The sequence below is a fragment of the Anoplopoma fimbria genome, chromosome 7, assembly GCF_027596085.1.
Source record: "Anoplopoma fimbria isolate UVic2021 breed Golden Eagle Sablefish chromosome 7, Afim_UVic_2022, whole genome shotgun sequence".
Classification (NCBI taxonomy): domain Eukaryota; kingdom Metazoa; phylum Chordata; class Actinopteri; order Perciformes; family Anoplopomatidae; genus Anoplopoma; species Anoplopoma fimbria.
The window spans coordinates 2,980,919-3,000,349 of NC_072455.1; the positions used below are offsets into that span (position 1 = coordinate 2,980,919).

Genomic DNA, 19,431 nt, shown 5'->3' on the forward strand with positions numbered 1-19,431 from the left:
CCAAAGCTCTGCAAAAAGTGCACATAATGTTTGCATTTTAACATGTAATATTCTTAATATCTTTGGTGTTTTTAATTAAAAATGACTTTATTTTTGATAGGATGCAGGTTTTTGCAGCACTCCAGCATGCAAAACTCTGCAAAGAGTGCACATAATGTGTTAAAACTGCACTTTGTTGCATTTTAACATGTAATATTCTTAATATTCTTAATATTTTGGTGTCATATTTGCACTTTATTTTGAAAGGATGCAGGTTTTTGCAGCACTTTCAGTCTGCTTGACTTTCAACACCATGCAAAACTCTGCAAAAAGTGCACATAATGTATTAAAACTGCACTTTGTTGCATTTTAACTTGTAATATTCTTAATATTCTTTGTATCATATTTGCATTGTTTTTTTTTTTTTAATTAAAAATGACTTTATTTTGATAGGATGCAGGTTTTTGCAGCACTCCAGCATGCAAAACTCTGCAAAGAGTGCACATAATGTGTTAAAACTGCACTTTGTTGCATTTTAACATGTAATATTCTTAATATTCTTAATATTTTGGGGTGATATTTGCACTTTATTTTGAAAGGATGCAGGTTTTTGCAGCACTCCAGCATGCAAAACTCTGCAAAAAGTGCACATAATGTATTAAAACTGCACTTTGTTACATTTAACATGTAACATTCTCAATATTCTTAATATTCTTAATATTCTGGTGTCATATTTGCACTTTACTTTGAAAGGATGCAGGTTTTTGCAGCACTTTATTTTGAAAGGATGTTTCCCACGTCACGATGACGCGTCGACGCTTCTCTCCCCTTCAGTCGCTCCGGTGATGAGCAGAGAGAGGCAGCGTCGCACTGACGGTCGGCATGGAGACGGTGGAGCAGCTCGTCGCCTTCCACCGCATTCAGGTGCAGCTGAGCGGGGGCGCGCCTTGGGGGTTCACGCTGAAAGGCGGGCTCGAGCACGGGGAGCCGCTCATCATCACCAAAGTAAGAGCACCAACTTTATGCATGGCAGTCTTTTTTTTTTATTAAAAAATGACTTTATTTTGATAGGGTGCAGGTTTTTGCAGCACTTTATTTTGAAAGGATGCAGGTTTTTGCAGCACTTTATTTTGAAAGGATGCAGGTTTTTGCAGAACTTTATTTTGAAAGGATGCAAAACTCTGCAAAAAGTGCACATAATGTGTTAAAACTGCACTTTGTTGCATTTTAACTTGTAATATTCTTAATATTCTTAATATTTTGGGACTTTTGGGGTCATATTTGCACTTTATTTTGAAAGGATGCAGGTTTTTGCAGCACTCCAGCATGCAAAACTCTGCAAAAAGTGCACATAATGTGTTAAAACTGCACTTTGTTGCATTTTAACTTGTAATATTCTTAATATTTTGGACTTTTTGGTGTCATATTTGCACTTTATTTTGAAAGGATGCAGGTTTTTGCAGCACTTTCAGTCTGCTTGGCTTTCAACACCATGCAAAACTCTGCAAAAAGTGCACATAATGTATTAAAACTGCACTTGGATGCAGGTTTTTTGCAGAAGTTATTGTTTTTAACTCATTTAAATATCCAGGGAAGTTGATGTATTGTCAGCTGTCATGCTGCATGAAGCCTTGTGATTCAGCAGTTTGGTTCCACTTTGTTACATTTTAACATGTAATATTCTTAATATTTTGGACTTTTTGGTATCATATTTGCACTTTATTTTGAAAGGATGCAGGTTTTTGCAGCACCCCAGCTCCACCAAAACACCAATTGTAGTTGTTTTCTGCAGGCTTGTGTGAATGCACCCTCATCCATATGTGCTTTTCAGTCTGCTTGGCTTTCAACACCATGTTGAACTTTTCATGCATCCTCATTTTTCTGCATTTCTACTCCTCCTCTTTTGCAGAAAAAAATAAGAAGTTATTGTTTTTAACTCATGCAAATATCTGGGGAAGTTGATGTCTTGTCAGCTTGTCATTGTGCATGAGTAGAAAGCATTGTGATTCAGCAGTTGGGTTCTCAAAAGTTTGGGGATCCCCTGGCTGAATGAGGCTCTGTTCATCTTCCCGTCACCTCATTCGCTGCAATGTTAAAGTGCTGACAGACGACTAAAACCTCGTAGGTGGAAATCTTTTTAAAAATACAAATTGTGATTATCTGATGAGATATTCTCGCAATTGCTTTTTGGTTATTGACCCAAAACAAACCAAGAAGTTGTGTTATTTCTGCAGAACTCTACGAGGTAAAGTTTCGAGAGCTTTGTGAGATATTTAATGTTTGTTTTCAGACTTTCTGACGTGACCTCGTCGAAGTTCGTGGGGGCCGACGTTTTCTTCCTTGCACTCTTTTCACGGGCTGCTGGAAATAAGGAGGGTGTCTTTGAATTACTGCGAGTAATTATTGGTGTGTGCTGGGGGTGGTCTGTGTATGTGTGTGTGTGTGTGTGTGTGTGTGTGTGTGTGCAGTGCATGAGTAGGCCGACTGATGGTCACAACCTCTCGGTCTTTCCTTCACCGTCGTCCCTCTCTCTCTGTGTTGAGAAGTTGTTGCACGGTGGTGTAAATGTTGGCCCCGGGGGTTTACTTCTATATTCACCACAGCACCACAGCGGGGAATGGAAAAGCCTGGCTCAGTCATCTGGAAACACACATATACACACAAAGTCACACACACAGTAAAGCAGCCCCTGGGAAACTGTGACTGGGACTGCTTAAAGGAGATAAAAATCAAATTGTGCTCTCTGGCTGTTTTGTGTCCAGTGGCCAGTTAAAAACACACACAATAAAGTAGCTGAGGCGGTGAGTGCTGGACGGGAAAATGTGCTGTTTAATGATTAAGTGTTAAGTCCTTGAAGGGAAGAGGAGGACGACGAAGGCAGAGTTGAGGTCTGTGTGTGTGTGAAAGACATGATGTGTTTTAGGTTTCAGCCTCCGCACAGAGGTTTACTGTTTCTGTAAGGACCACAGATGAATGCAGTCATAATCCTCTCACTTCAGAGAGAGAGGGAGAGACGAGTACAGAGCTGAAGATCTCCAATATGGCTGCCAGAGCATTCTTTATGGCAATAAAAGCGCTGTTTTTAATCAAAAATGAAGCGCATATCGTCCATCTCTCGTCCCGGTTGTAGTCAGTGTAGAGATAGCGTGAAAACATGGTGGAATAAGCAAGCTAACAGTAGCTAGCTTAGTGAGACACATTAAACAACTTAATGCTTCATTTATATACTTTTAGTCACATCGTAGGATATTCAAAGTTTGTTTTCAAATCATAAAAGTTAATTGTAACATTTTTTAACACTTGTTTCAATTCTGGTTGCAAAAACCAAGATGGCGACGGCCAAAATGTCAAACTCCAGGCTTCAAAAACGACAAACTAATGGGGGATTCATAATTACGCTCCAACACTCATGCAGCGTTTTCTGATTCCACTTCAGACTTAAACAGCAATATTGTAATAATAAATATGACAAATGCAACAAATATGAAAGATAAACATATTTATTTGGAGACCAGGAATTGCTTGCCGATTTCTCGAAACTGTTGCCAATGGCAACCTGGCAACCGTTACTGACGAGCCTCAAATTTGTCGGTTCCAGCTTCTCAAATGTGTGGATTTTGCTACTTTTCTATGTATTATATCATTTAAAATGTATCATATTTAGTTTATTATTTAAACTAAAAACATTTTAAATACCCATCATTCCATTTTCTCGTACCTATCTATATCTAGCGGTAGCATGCTATGCAAAGTACCTCCTACTTCCTACCTCTAGTTCTTCAATGGCCAGATTAATATATGTGTAAGTGCTCGGATTTATCTCAATTTAGTAAACAATAAATCAAATAATTGTTACTTGCCTCTCTGTATGTTAAACCTACTTCTCCCTGATTCATGTCAGGTTTAAAAAAGATTGTTAAAGTGAATTTCTGGGAGTTGTTTTTTGAGCATGTGAGTGCCAATCGCCACTCATGTCCTTGAAAGAGTGAGTCTGCAGGAGTGAAACATGTGTACCAGACATTTAAGTGCATGAAAATGTGCCAGTTGCCCTCTCAGGATGTCCATGTTTTTGGGAGCCGGAGGGGGAAGGGAGTCCGAGACAGCAGAGGGATGTAAGCCATTTGGTCAACATTCCTCCTGCAGCATAACGAATCACCACTGTGGTGTGTGTGTGTGTGTGTGTGTGTGTGTGTGTGTGTGTGTGTGTGTGTGTGTGTGTGTGTGTGTGTGTGTGTGTGTGTGTGTGTGTGTGTGTGTGTGTGTGTGTGTGTGTGTGTAGGCTGCATTCATATATGTGCAATACACTTAATTATCCCACTTGAATACTTGTTGTCTTTGCAGCCAGCTGATGGTTTGTGTGATGAGACGCTGAGTTTTAATGGTTTTTATCTGCTCTAGAAGTTAGCCATTAGCTTCCAGTCAGTCATTCAGCGAGTCGGCCTTATCAGCCTGGTGAAAAAACACATAAAGATTGGAAATAAGAGCGACAAATAAGGTCCCTTCAAGATGTCTTCATGTGTTTTGTGACATTTATTACACACTGTGTGTTAAATGTGGTTGTGATGACAAAGTGGTGATTTCACTCCCAGTGTTGCTTTTGACAGAACAGCTGCCGGCTCATTTTAATATGCGGTTTAATGATAAATTGTGGTGATTTCTGCTGAGGACATATTTGTGTCTCCTTGACAGTTTTCTGGCTCTCTGGCTTTAAGGCGATGTTCCCGTAGGGACGGTTTGGCATCCAAAAGAAAATGTGAAACCAGTCTCTGCTTTGAAACCTCGTTCGTTGAATTTCGCTGGCTGATGATTTTGGTGGACAAATATTTATTTAATCCCTTTAGAATTGTGCATGAATAACACATATGTTTGGCAGTTTAATATCATTTTTCATGTCAAGAAAGTTTGTCGTAGTAACATTTACATCTAAATCTCTCGTCTTGCACAATTCACGTCACCAACATGGCCGTTACCTTAGCTTTCTAGCTAGCTAGCTAACTTAGCTTTATCCACGCACAAATATAACGTTATCTTAACTGATGTGATTTATATTTATATTCTTTAATCAGCCAGGAAGTGAAAGAAGACATTGTAGTTTCAAATATAGGACTCTTTGGTTTTGTAGTCTTTCTTATATTTTGTATTTTCACAGTCTTATATTTAAATAGTTTCACAACAAAATGCAACTCTCCTGACCTGCAAAAGTATCTTTTTAAATTGACAAACACCATATGTGTAATTTGGGGCTCAAATCAAACAGGATCAATTCGTCTGCATAGAAGAGATTATAAACCAATATATGTCTTTATAAACGTCAAAGACAAAAGGAGGCTTCACTAGAGACATCTCTGCATCTTTCACCTCACAACTATGGTTGAAATTCTTCATAGAATTAGAAACAGCTTTTTACCATGTGATTATGTCATATAGACTGTTTAATTATTCCTATATTGTGATATATATGAGATATATATATATAATATATAAATATCAAGACATGAAATGATCGTGATTTCCCTTTGGAGAACGGGTCCAGTCTGTCCAGAGAGCGTTAGCCGTTAGCTTAGCCGCATCTCGCTACACAATCCTTTTTCTCTGCGCTCCTCATGTTCTCCATTCATTCACTCTCCTCTCCGTCAAACCTCCAACAATGAGGCCATCTCCAGCCACCGAGACCAGCGGAGCTCTACCGGCCCATCTGGGAGGTCATTGTTGGTACTTTGGTTATTTGTGATGAAAACTTTAGAACTTATTTTGAGAGATTTTCTGGATTCTTTGGTTGTTTTCTTTTGGTGGTTGTTGGATTACGTGGTCCCCCCCACTGAGAACTTCATGTATCCTGTGTATGAACTTTTTTTAGTGCATGTTTTTGATGATGTACTTTCTGTTGGAGTGATTATCTGGCAGGAAAGTTTCTTTGATTTCAGTTTGAATTTCTCTTGAAGACAAACAGCAGCTGTCAAAGTATATTAAGGACTAGAGCGGTGCTGTTTTGGCTTTTTTTATGACTTTTTTGGCATACTATTCTATGACTTTTTGCTTTGGACTTTCTCGTTGTCCGTCAAAAGGGTCGTACAAATTCCTTAAAAATCTATTTTCACACCTACATTTAATTTATCAAGTTATAATAAGACATAAGCTAAAGGCATATTTAAAGGCAGAGTCCGTGATTCTATTCTGATACACTTCTGAACAAGCTTATAGGTTATGTCTTTATATTGGGATGGATAGAAACGATTGACAGAATAACCAACCAAAATGACGGCTTTCAGATGCTGTCAGATGATCAGATGAACGATTGTCCAGTAAACCGACGGACAGACAAAAAGAAATAGACTCCGTATATTTTAGTTAGATTTTCAAGTTTCATTTAAAAAAACTAATCAGAGATTGTTGTTATCTAGTGTTGGATTCATGCAGATCTTGCAGATTGTTTTTTGTGTATTCAGTGGGTTTCTCATGCGTGGAAAACTGCTGGAAAAGTCCTTTCAAAATGATTGATATTGTCCTCAAAAAAGTAATTTACCTTCTTCGATGCAAACTAACTTTTTGCATCGAACATCTCGCTGCAGAAGTTCACCTTAACTGAACTCAAACTTGTACAATTGATCTTGAAGGATGTTGTGGAAGAGTCTCCTGTTTTGTATTTGTGGTTGAAAAAGGGGGTTTTCTTCTTCTTCTTCTTCTTCTTCTTCTTCTTCTTCTTCTTCTTCTTCTTCTTCTTCTTCTTCTTCTTCTTCTTCTTCTTCTTCTTCTTCTTCTCATGGGGGGATTCCAGCAGATGCATGTTGGGAAACACAGTCTAGAATTTGATTTGCCCAACAGAGGCAACAAAGATGGAGACGATAATCTCTCTCTCTCTCTCTCTCTCTCTCTCTCTCTCTCTCTCTCTCTCTCTCTCTCTCTCTCTCTCTCTCTCTCTCTCGTCCTGCTGTTGACAGTAACAACAAAAATCCCCAGATTTTTTACAAAAGAATGTTTTGACAAGTGGTCCAAGGTATGCAACCAAATGTCTTAGGTTGGTAAACAGCTGTGTGTGTGTGTGTGTGTGTGTGTGTGTGTGTGTGTGTGTGTGTGTGTGTGTGTGTGTGTGTGTGTGTGTGTGTGTGTGTGTGTGTGTGTGTGTGTGTGTGTGTGTGTGTGTGTGTGTGTTTTGTGTTTTGCTGCCTACATTCCAGTAAAGGTAGCCTCCAGTAGCAATCTGCTCTGCAGGGGGTAGATGAGGATGCCATCAGATAGAGATGCTATTGTCTCTACTGTGTGTGTGTGTGTGTGTGTGTGTGTGTGTGTGTGTGTGTGTGTGTGTGTGCGTGTGTTTCCATGTCCTCTGCCCTGACTTGCTTTGCTAACTGTCCTAACTAACCCAAAACATCTGTTCAGCAGCAGCACGGTGGAGCACAATAGAGCATATTGATGAGAGGGACTGAAAGAATGTATTCATGTTTCCACGTAATGTTGAGTTTTGCTTTGAGAACAGGATTTAAAATGAGCAGTATAATCATATTAGATCAGTTTGGCCCACAGGATGTTTTTAGACACTCTCTATATTTGAATGACTTTGGGTTTTAAGCATGGTTGTTATAAGTCAACGTATACTTGTACAATGGTTCGTATGAGATCCTACAAAACGTTACTCTTCATTTTTCATGCGTTTTGCTACGAAAGTCTGGAAACACGTGTTGATTTCTTCTCGTTATATGCATACAGTCACTTCAGAATAAACTTCTGTCTTAAAAGAAAATTATTTAAGTAGGTTAATGCAACAAAACCACTTGGTTAAGTTTCGGAAAATATCGTAATTTGAGTTAAAATAACTACTGAAGTGCCCTCTTTTGAAGTACGCAGGTTTCTAGTGAATCTAGTTTGACACGGGGAAAGATATTTGTTGGACCCATCTACCGCCTCTTCCTCCCGTACTTTGTTGGCTTTCGCTGTCTTTACGCTTCCTCGTTGATGATGACGTTGATTACATACAAAAACATTTTGTGGGATATCTACAAATTACGGTACCTGACAAATCGGGCCGATACCTTTTCCTTCATCCTGCTGACAAACAAATAAACAGAATGGAGAACATAACCTACTTGGCAGAGATACGTAGTCAGATTGGATCAATTTAAAATATGTTTTAGATTATTAATGAAGAAAGTAACATGCAGATTAAAACAATAATGAAAATAAAAGTTACTTTCAGCAGAGTTTTTGTTCCGGATGGACGATGGGAATTTGTTGAACAATTTGATGAACTTTCAGTTTAAACAATGAGCTGTTTCTGCTGTCAGAGTGGATATGAAGGCCGCTACTTAGGACTATTTTTTATTATTATTCAGTTAATCTATGTTTAGTCTATAAAATGTCAAAAACACATTTTCTCAGGGCTCAAGGTGACGTCTTCCAAATTGCTCGTTTCGCCCAAACAACCATCGAAACAACAAAGATATTCAATAGTTTACAATCATATGAAGCAGAGAAAAGCAGTAAATGTTTGACGTTTTCTACTCTGATAACTTACTTAAAAGAATCGTTGTATTTCACTAATTGTTTTTGGAACTTGTGGAAGAGTACATTTAGTTTTATATGATCTTAATCCAATGTCAAGATGCATCAACGCCTCCGAGCAGATGAGACTAATCTAAAAATGAAAGTAATAAAACTAAAGAAATCATGAAATAAATTGATAGTTTGCTGAGAAATTCTTCTTCAAAGGGTGTGTGTGTGTGTGTGTGTGTGTGTGTGTGTGTGTGTGTGTGTGTGTGTGTGTGTGTGTGTGTGTGTGTGTGTGTGTGTGTGTGTGTGTGTGGGGTGTGTGGGGTGGGGTTGGAATGTGTCTATCTCTGATCTTTGGAGCCTTTAGCTGTTTCTTTAAGGCTACGTCTGCAGGCACACACACACACACACACACACACACACACACACACACACACACACACACACACACACACACACACACACACACACACACACACACTGAAATAACAACCCCTCTTTACATTGATGCATCAGCACAGTGACCCTCAAAACACACACTGCAATGTTACTAATGCAGTGTGTGTGTGTGTGTGTGTGTGTGTGTGTGTGTGTGTGTGTGTGTGTGTGTGTGTGTGTGTGTGTGTGTGTGTGTGTGTGAGTGTGTGGAGGAAGTTGAAAAAGATATTAAAGAAACATGGGAGATGTGTGTCATAGTTGTGTGTGTGTGTGTGTGTGTGTGTGTGTGTGTGTGTGTGTGTGTGTGTGTGTGTGTGTGTGTCCTGACCTGAGGCTGCTGCAGTTGTTATTGTTTTTGTCGGACGTTCTGCATTTTGCCCTCACATTGGGGAGGCAATACACACACACACACACACACACACACACACACACACACACACACACACACACACACACACACACACACACACACACACACACACACACACACACACACACACACCTCAGCCATGTTTTCCTTTTCTCACATTTCACCAATATTGCATCTTCATGTGCTGGAGAACAGTTATTCCTGGAAAAACAACATTTGGGGTTTTGTGTTCTGCTGCTTTGCAAAATGTTTGACCTGCAGTTCCGGGTTTTTGTTTTCCCACAAAAAGTTATTTAAGGAGTTGATGAGTGCAGCAACAGCAAAACAAATAAAAGAGAAAAGAATCTGGAATCATGGAATAAATCCTGCAGAGTCCTCCGAAGGAAAAATCAAAGCAGACTTCAGGGATGAGAAGGCCTCCGTGGGCTTTTAAACATGATCTAATTTTCACTTTCTGGAGGATTGTGTCCAAATATTTCTGTAACCATCTGAGAAAGACATTCAACAGCCAGGCACAGTTTTTATTAGCTAACGAGGTGTGAACATGTGAAAGTGGGACAGGACTTGAACCTCTCTCTCAAGTCCCATTTGTGAGATTCAAAATTACAAACGCACTTGAAAACAGATTTTTTTTAATATTTCAGTTTTGGAGAAAGCGAGTTAAAACGTGATGAGTTTATTTGAAAGCTGAAACAATCTGTTGATTCAATTTAATCCGCAGCAGTTTTTGATATTCTGACTATGTTTGTCACTAAAATCTGACATTAAATAAACCAATTATTGTCAGATTAACCAACAATAACACATAATAAAAATACAAAAACAATGAGGGAGTTGATGAACAGAAAAATAAAAATAATCCATTAATCGTTACATTCATTTTTCAGGCAGAAATGGCAGAAAATGCTGTTTTCAGCCTCTCAAAAATTGATATTTCCTGCCTATTTTTTCTGTTTTATATCATATTCAACCAAATATTTATGTTTTTTTGGACAAAATGAGACATTCAAAGACAATTTTATTGGATTTTGAGTAACTGGTATGGACATTTTTCACTGTTTTCTGACATTTTACAGACCAAACGAATAATCGATCATGAAAATAATTCATTTTCGGTGCATCTAAAGACTCCTTCTATCCTTCTCTTTTAACCCCACCTTGTTTCTGTCTCCTCTCCATAACATTATTCCACCAATCACACTGCAGCGACTACATTTAACGCTTTCGTCATTATAAACTGTTTCTGAGTCATTATGTTGGATTAAGCCGGGCTATTACGGGGAGTTATTAGTGTGTTTCTCCGTGCCGCTGTGTTTATATGTTTACAGTTTATTGCAACGTCGCCATGCCCCCCAAAAACCAAAGAATGTTCTCGTGGCCGTACCCTGGCAAGTCCACTCCAGTTTGCGGTCCAACATGACACAGAACTCTCTTTGTGTTCTGGGGGTTTTCGCCGCCGTCGTTCCTCCCGTCTGCCCTCGGTGGCGTCTGAAGGAGACATCCTTTCATCGCTCCGTCTTTTCCTCGCCGTCCTTGTCAGGCGACCACGGTTACTCACGTTCTGCCCTTTTTTGGGTTTTTGTTTGATGAATGGAAGTTCTGAGTGCAGGAACTCTAAAGTTGTGAGGAGGAGGAGGAGGAGGATGGGTGTGTTGCATTCATGGTGGTCAGGATTCATGAGGCATGCTCAAATTGTTAATTCATCTCTTGGGTTTGATTGGTCTTCTGAAAGCTGATTAAAGCTGCTGATAATCAATAATCAATGTCTCTCCTCTCTAAACCCTCTGAACCCAGAGTCAGTTTCAGGGCTTTTCTTTGCTCCCGTCACTTTTTTCTCTCTGTGGTTTTGTTTTTCACTGCGAAACATTAAAATCCTGCACCTCTGTGGAACCAGAAAATAAGTTGAACTCAGATTTTGATGAACAAAATCAACACTAGAGGAGAAAAACACAGTCAGCGATGTGTTCAAAGGCAGACAAAAAGGCAGGAAAGCATCAATCTGGCAGCTGTGTGGAGACATCTGAAACCTTTTGGCTCTCTTTCTGTCCCCCCACCGCCTTTTATCTTTTGATCTATTATCTCTCCTTCCATCTATTATCCATCGATCAGCCTACAGCTAAAGACAACCCCCGCTCATTTCTTTTGGTTCCATTTAATCTACTCGTCTTTCTTTTTTCCCATATTTTCGTGCACCGCACATCCTGTCTTCATTCAACCTTTTTATCCTCCTTAATCCACCGTCTTCCTCTCTGTCCTCTCATTTCACTCAGTACGTTCGTCCCACTTCATCCATCTTTCCGATGCTTCAGTTAAAGCTTCGGATGCCTTATTTTTTACACTTTGATGTCGCTTAAATGCTCACTTAGTGTGTTTGAACTGGAACTTGTTTTTCCCAAGTAAAAATGTACTGTACATATGTGCTTTCCTTTGGGGAAAAAAGGAGCATTTGCAGAGATAAAGAAGGAAAACTTCAGAATAAAGTGAGATTAATATCTGGATTGCGGTTTTATCAAGAACTGGAAAACTGTTGCAAAACCTGCAATGAAAAAAATCTTTCTTTGCATATTTTAACCCTTTTTCTTTCCAACGGTCTACCGACTACAGCCATACTTGGCATACTTGTATAATTTAATTGAATTAGTCTAGATGTAAATACAGTTATTGTATCCCAGTGTGGTCAGAGATGCTTTTCAAGAGGCTTTATATCATTATGAAAACAATAACATTCAAGACACTTAATCCCAGCGGGATTAAAACGCATTCTTTCTTTAAACAATTGCCAAAACTACGCTGTTTATCACATTCAGAAGCTGCACAAATGGTTGGTGATGAACTCTTTGTCAGAAAAAGTAACCAAAACGAAGCTTAACATCGTGATATTTCATCAAAAACATTTTATTCTACATGTCTCGTTTAAAATTCTCGCCCCAAATAAAGCCTTTGCCTTTACCAGATTCTGTAAAAAACACTAAATTCTTAAGGTCCTCAGAGCAACGAGGAAGCCATGATTGACTCTCCTGAGACCAACAGTCTTTTATAACTTTACTATATATAAAAGTTAGAGCCTACATTTTTTTGCAACATTCATAACACTTGTAGACGCTTCAACTTTTTCCTTTTATATGCGTTATCTCATTGCAACTTCTTCTTCTGCGATCATTTAATGGTTTAGCGCCCCCCACTTTAAAACCCTAATATTTAGGAGTGGATGAAAAAGCATATTACAAAGCATTTTCTTTCACATCTTTTCTGGAATTTCTGCTTAAATTTGCCTTAAACATTGATGGAAACTTGACTATTGACTTTATAAGGTACAAAAACACTGCTCAATAGCACTACTAGTGATCAACAACTCCTCAGGGTTCATTTTAAGAAGCATATAAATGTCTTATTTATTAAGAGTCAAACACTTCCAGACAGCTAATTTGTTTCCTCACAACTTTCGTCAATGAGGCTTGAATGCACCGACAGCAACTTAGCAGCACGAGCGAACAACCACAAAGCTGTCATCACATTTTGATTTAAATGTTGAGACAAATCAAAACAGCACGGAGAGAAATCCATCTTGTGAAACAACAAAACCTACTCTCTCATCATTACAAACTTCAGGCTCTTGAGAGCAAATAAACAAAGATCCATCCAGGTTATTTTCAGCTGTTTTTGTTTGTTTTTTCTGTTGCAAAAGTGTTAATTAGAGATAAGTGTAGCTCGAACGCTCGTAAATCTGACATCTCGTTTCAGCGGCTCATCAAATCTGTCTACAGCTGCTGAATTAGCTGATCTTTGTTCTCATTTGATGACAGTTTAGCTCTGCAGCCATCGTAGAAATACGTTAAAGTTTCACCTGTGAATAAAGACGGAAAGCAGAATTTTGGGGATGGAAATAAACTCCAAAATCCCATAAAAAAACCAGTGCTTTTTCATCCCTAAATATCAGATACTTTTCTTTATCTACTATTAAAAGACGGCTTTTCGCCTCAAGGAGCTTATCAGGTTTTGATTGATTTTTTTTTTTGAGGCATTGACTTTTTCAGTTTAATGCTTTATGACTCTCATAAAAATATTTGAATGGAAGCCCAGATAGGCCCCAAAAAAAAAAAAAGAAATATGGAAATTGAAAGCTGGCAAAGTAGCTTTGATCTGACAGAAAGTAAAAATACACACAATGTTCTCTCTCATGTCTGAAAAAAAGAAAAGAAGGGAGGAGGCAGATTCCAGTGGAGAGAGCGAGGTCATTAAGTGCACATTAAGAAGTTAATGTTTCACCCTCATTTAAGTGTGTGTGCATGTGATAAAGAGGACACACACACACACACATATATATGACATTGATGGATCAGTGCAGTCCGTCATCAGCCCGACGACCTTTTGACCTTTGGCTATTGTCGGCGCTGGTCACCGGATCTAATGGCTTCCATACTGTGTGTGTGTGTGTGTGTGTGGCATGTATTTCAACAGTCACACACCATCCAACGAATTGAACAACCATAAAAAGATGAAATAAATAGTTTGAGATTCAAACTATTTATTGGTTTGTCGCCTAAATATTGGTAAGAAATCCATAATGTCAGTCAATAGATTTTGTTTCGGTAGTTCCAAAAATGATAAACAACAATAAACGATCTCTATTTGAATCATATCCAAAAAGAAAACTCAACATTTCCTTATTTCGCTGCTTCAAAATGTGGGGTACTTTTATTGTGAAGATTTTTTAATAGTAAAAAACCATTTTTTTGTCACTGTCACTTCATTAGCTCAATTTATATAATACTGCATGACTATTATTGTGAATTATAGAAGTAACTATAACATGGGGCTTTTATTGTGAAGAATTGATCATTTTAGCACCGCTTTATTAGCTTAATTCTTTAATAAAAACAAGTCTACAAATACTGCCGGACGGAAGAGTAAGAAGCCAAAAAAATGACTTTTATTGTAAAAAAAAAACAGGAAATGATAAGGGTGGACTTTTATTTTGAGGAATTTATAAGAAATTTAATTAGTTTATCACCAAATTAGCAATGCTTTGTTGTGGCAATTTATTTAAAATTAACGCAGCACTTTTATTATGAAGAAAATAGGAAGTAAAATGTATTAATCCACCAAAAAAGTGGTTTAAGATGTTTTTTTTACTGTGTTTCTATTAACTCGCAGCCTCGGTGTCCTCATAAAACCTCTCAAAGTTTTGTGTATTTGTGGCGTCCCCATATCAACCCAGAGAGCACTAATCCATCCCCAAAAATAGACTTTTTCCCCTTTTTGGTGTGTACATGTACACAAACCTCTCTCTGTGTGTGTGCGCACACACACACACACACACACACACACACACACACACACACACACACACACACACACACACACACACACACACACCGTAAGAGTGTGTGCGTAGTCACTTGAGTGTATGAGTAAAGTTAAGTGTCAGGTTTACGTTGGATTAGAAGGACCCAGTTGTGTGTGTGTGTGTGTGGGGGTTTGTTGTGGTGGATTATGGGAGTTGGAGTGTTTGTTGTTACGATGTATGGATGTGGATGTCGGCTGAGGGTTAAGGGTCTGACAGGCCGGCGTGTCTTCAGGGTCGGCGTGGGGGTCAGTGCGACCCTGCTGCTCTCCTGTCGCTAAGCATTCTGGGTAATAGAGCTTTGATGTGGCCGTCAGCTCGGAGTCTGTAACGAGGGGTTTGTTTTCGCAGATTAAAGTCGGGTTTTAATGGTTTAACTGGAGCTTAAGGTGGTAACAAAACGTCTTTGGTGTAAAGAAGTGGGATTTCCTGAAGATCACCTGTCAATCAAACGCTGTGGGCGTCTGTTTTCTTTGTACTCACAGTTTCTTTTTCCTCCTTTCTTCTCTTCATTTGGAGCTGACTCTTAACTCCCAGCATTCATTTCAGCTTCTGAGCAGTGAAAACTGTTTTTATAGGCTCATAAAATGTAAGCGTGTGCATGTTTGAGAAGCCAACGACATTACATTTAATGAAGTTAATCACTAAATCTCTTTTTATGTTCTTCCTCAATGTGCACTCTTTAAAATATGAATTTAATTTACATTAATACATATGAGGCGTCCAAAAAGATGCTTTTCGAGCTGTTTATTTGTAAAATGTTGCCGCTTTCCTGGATTTATATGCCACCCAAAAACAAACACGTTTCTTGGCAGTTCTTCAAGCAAGAGAGAGAGTGTGTGTGTGTGTGTGTGTGTGTGTGTGTGTGTGTGTGTGTGTGTGTGTGTGTGTGTGTGTGTGTGTGTGTGTGTGTGTGTGTGTGTGTGTGTGTGTGTGTGTGTGTGTGTGTGTGTGTGTTTTTTTTTTTTTTTAAATTTGAATTTAAGATATTTAATCTCATCGTGGGAGTGCGGTTAATGAAAATATACGAGTGAGGAAGACCCACCAGAAAGCTCAAATAAATGCTTTAAAAATATATAAGAAAACACTGAGTCGGCTGGAATGTTTAGACGTATAAGGTTTGTTTATAAGTGGAGGAATCTGTGATAAATGTGGACACATTGTGGAAGGAAAGACATTGAGGACAGAATTGATCTTTATTATGTTTTTCTAATAAGTCCTTTAAGCCTCACTGCTCTTCATCATCTTCTTCGTCTTTTTGAGATCAGCAAATAAACTAAAACCGAGTTCAAAGTAGGATTCACCCAAATTACTATCCGTCCTAAACTCCATCCAACCTGCAAAAAACACCTTTTTGTTTTTTGTTTGTTTCCTCCCGACTCTTCTTAACCTTTTTGTGCATAATTAGAATGAAATAAAATTTTGACTAAATAAAATTAAATACAATTAAATTAAGTAAAGTTAAATAAAATATGATAAAACTAAAAAGTATACAAAAGTAAAATAAAGTATTTTTTTTAATAAAAAATAAATAAAATTAAGTTAAATAAAATAATATAAAGTTGAATAAAATAAAATAAAGTTGAATAAACTTAAATATAATAAAGTAAAATAAAGTAAAGTTAATTTCTTTTTATAAAAAATAAATAAAATCAAGTTAAATACAATTTAATATAATAAAGTAAAATAAATAAAGTAAAATAAAATGAAGTAAAATGTGATAGAATAAAATAAAATATAGTAAAGTCAGGTAAATAAAAGTAAAATAATAAATAACCTATAGTTAGAACACAAGACTGTCCCTCAGATTCTAACATGATGGATGTTGAAGGGTGTTTCTTTTTTCTGACGAAGCTTCGAGAGAGAGAGAGAGAGAGAGAGAGAGAGAGAGAGAGAGAGAGAGAGAGATGAGACTCAGGATGTTTCTGTGGTGTCTTGTTAAAACTAAAAAGGGAAGAGGAGTCAGAGTTCACGTTCTAGGATCCAGAATAAAATCCTCTCATCCCCCATTATTCATTCTTACTTTCCTTTCATCTCGGCTCCTAACCTTTCCATTCCTTTTTCCTTCCGTCAATTCATTTTCACCTTTCCTCTTCTTTTCCTTTATCTCATTTATTCATTTTTATTTCTTCTCCTCCCCTCTCCTCTCCTCTCCTCTCATCTCATTTCCTTCCTTCTCACCTCCTCTCCTCTCCTTTTCCTCCTCCTTTCTTCTCCTCTCTGCTATTTTCTTCTCCTTTCCTTTCCTCTTGTCTCCTCTTGTCTCCTTTCCTTTATTCTTCTTCCTTCTCCTCCTTCCTTATCCTCTACTGCCTTCTCCTCTCCTATCTTCTCCTTTCCTTTCCTTCCTTCTCCCGTTCTCCTCTCATCAGTTCCCTTTCCTTCCTTCTCTCCCCCTCCTGTCCTCTCCTCTCCTCTCCTCCCATTTCTTCTCCTCCCCCTCCTCTCCTCTCATCTCCTTTCCTCTCCTCTCATCTCTCTCCTTCCTTCCCCCTCTCCTCCTCTCTCCTCTCCTCTCCTCTCCCTCTCCTCTCCTTCCTCCCCTCTCCTCTCCTCTCCTCCCTCCCCTCCTCCCCTCTCTCCCCTCCGTTCTCACTCTGGTATTGAATTTCATCCCTCCATGTCAGTGACCAGAGGTCTCCACATCGCTGCAGACTTCCCCCAGAAAGAGCTCCTCCGTCTGGGGCATCTTTGTCCAGTTTTCTCCCTCAAACACCTCAAACAGTCAGAACACAAACACAAACACAAACACACATCTACCTCTCACTGCGAGCGTGGGATCTTTTTTCTTTTTCCATGTCGGCCTTTCCTCCCTCCTCCCTCCTCCCTCCTCCCCTTCCTCCCCTCCCCTCCCCGATAAAGGAGGCCTTGTGTGAGCGTGGGTGTGAGGACTGAGGAGAAGCTCACGAGGCTCTGACCGGAGGGCAGAGGTTGATGGAGGGCGTGTCTCCTCCGGGCTCTTTAGGAGAGACGCTCTTATCATGTGTGGATCATCTTCTGGTTCTCCCACTTAGTGAGGAACCATCTAAGGACAAAGGTTCTTTGTTCTCTGTTCTACCTGTTGAGCCACGAGGAGAAGTTAGGAGCTTTACTGAGCGTAGGGAGAAGTCCCGCCCCTTTCTGGTGGACAACTAGAGACCTATTTTCTTTCATTCACTCTCATCTCCTCTGCTTCCTTTCCTTACTTTTCTGTTCACTCCTTTCCTCTCTTTTCCACTCCTCTGCTTTCCTTTCCTCTCATCTTGCCTCCTTACCTTCCCATTCCTTTCTCATGAGTCCCCTTCTTTCCTTTCACCTAATTTCTCCACTTTTTCTTTTTCCCTTTCCTCTCCTCTATTCTACCTTCACTTCTTCTCATCTTCTTTCCTTTCTTTTCCTTTCTTTTCCTCTCGTCTCCTTTGGCTTCTTCTCCTCTCCTCTCTCCTCCTTTCCTTTCTTCTCCTCTCCTCTTGTCTCCCTTCCTTTCATCTCATTTCTTCTCCTTTCCTTCTTTCCTCTCCTCACCTCTCTTCTCCCTTCACATCTTCTCTTCCTTCCCTTCTACCTTTTTCCTTTCTCTTCCTCTTGTCTCCTTCGCTTCTTCTTCTCTCCTCTCTCCTCCTTCCCTTTTTTCTCCTCTCCTCTCCTTTTCTTTTTTCCTTCTCTCTTCTATCTTTCGTCTCCTCTCATCTCTTTTCCTTTCCTCTCCTCTCTTCTCTCTTGATTTCCTTTCTTCTCGTCCCCTCTACTCTCGTCTCCTTTCTCTTCTTCTCCTCTCTCCTCTCATCTCCTTTTCTTTCTTTGCCAATTAAAAAGACAATATTTGACACAACAAGAAAGTCTCGATCCGGCTTCACTTCAGCCTTCAACCTGCAGTCTGAAGCTCCGGAGGGAGGAGGAGGAGGAAGAGGAGGAGATCACCTTCTCCTCACTGCTGGAGACCCATGCCGTAATACTGGGCCAGAACCAGAACCAGAACCAGAACCAGGACTGAACCAGGACTGAACCAGGCAGACTGTCAGACCCTGCTGCAGTGAAATAAGAGGTTTTCTAAAAGGGAAACACCACCATGTGGACACATTGTTTAATAGAGGACTTCACAATCTGAACAACATACAAAGTAAACTCCCAGGTGTGGATAAGTATCGGTGGGAAAGTGGCCTTCACAGTCCTTGACCTGGTTCTGGAGAGCAGGTCAAACACAGACTGACTCACACTCTTGTCTTGTTGCACCAGCAGTGGAAACTAAAACAAATCCAACTGGCAGCGTCCAACTCCGGCTCCGGATCCAAAAGTCCGAGACACGATGTTTGGGATCAGAGCGGAGGAAGCGTAGACAATAGATGGAGCATGAAGGGGGTCCTGCACTTGGGCGCTGTTGTGCATTTAAATCATTGAAACCTGGATCCAATATGTTTATCTTACGGTGCAAGGCTCTGAATACTACATTACCCATGAGCCTCAGGTGCAACTGCCAGTCAGTGGTGTGAATTAGAGCTGAATTTATCAAAATTGACACTATTCATGACAAAATCAAAGGTGTAGTTATTTAAATCAATGCATTTAAAGCTTGATCTTTGGAGGTTTCTTACCCAGAATGCACCTTGGAGTCGTAGTTAAGGTCTCACGTGTATGTTTTTGTGTATTCAGGCATGTATAGTATCGTTTTTTTACACTGCAAAATAGCTTCTCCCACTTTGCAACTATATATATATATATATATATATATATATATATATATATATATATATATATGTCTAAATTTAAACATCTACAGATGTTGAGCAGCTGAAACGAGGCGACTTTGAGCCAGTTTTCAGAGCATCATCGTAACGTT

At 39.3% G+C, this 19,431-nt stretch overlaps 1 protein-coding gene across 1 annotated transcript in view; it reads left to right on the forward strand.

The window, feature by feature from the left end:
• The first annotated feature begins 855 nt into the window (after window positions 1-855).
• shroom4 (shroom family member 4) overlaps window positions 856-19,431 on the forward strand; it is a 64,623-nt gene continuing 46,047 nt past the window's right edge. The window contains exon 1 of the mRNA XM_054601303.1: window positions 856-984. Coding sequence (XP_054457278.1) covers window positions 862-984 — 123 coding nt within the window. The 5' untranslated portion in view covers window positions 856-861. The remainder of the gene's footprint in view (window positions 985-19,431) is intronic.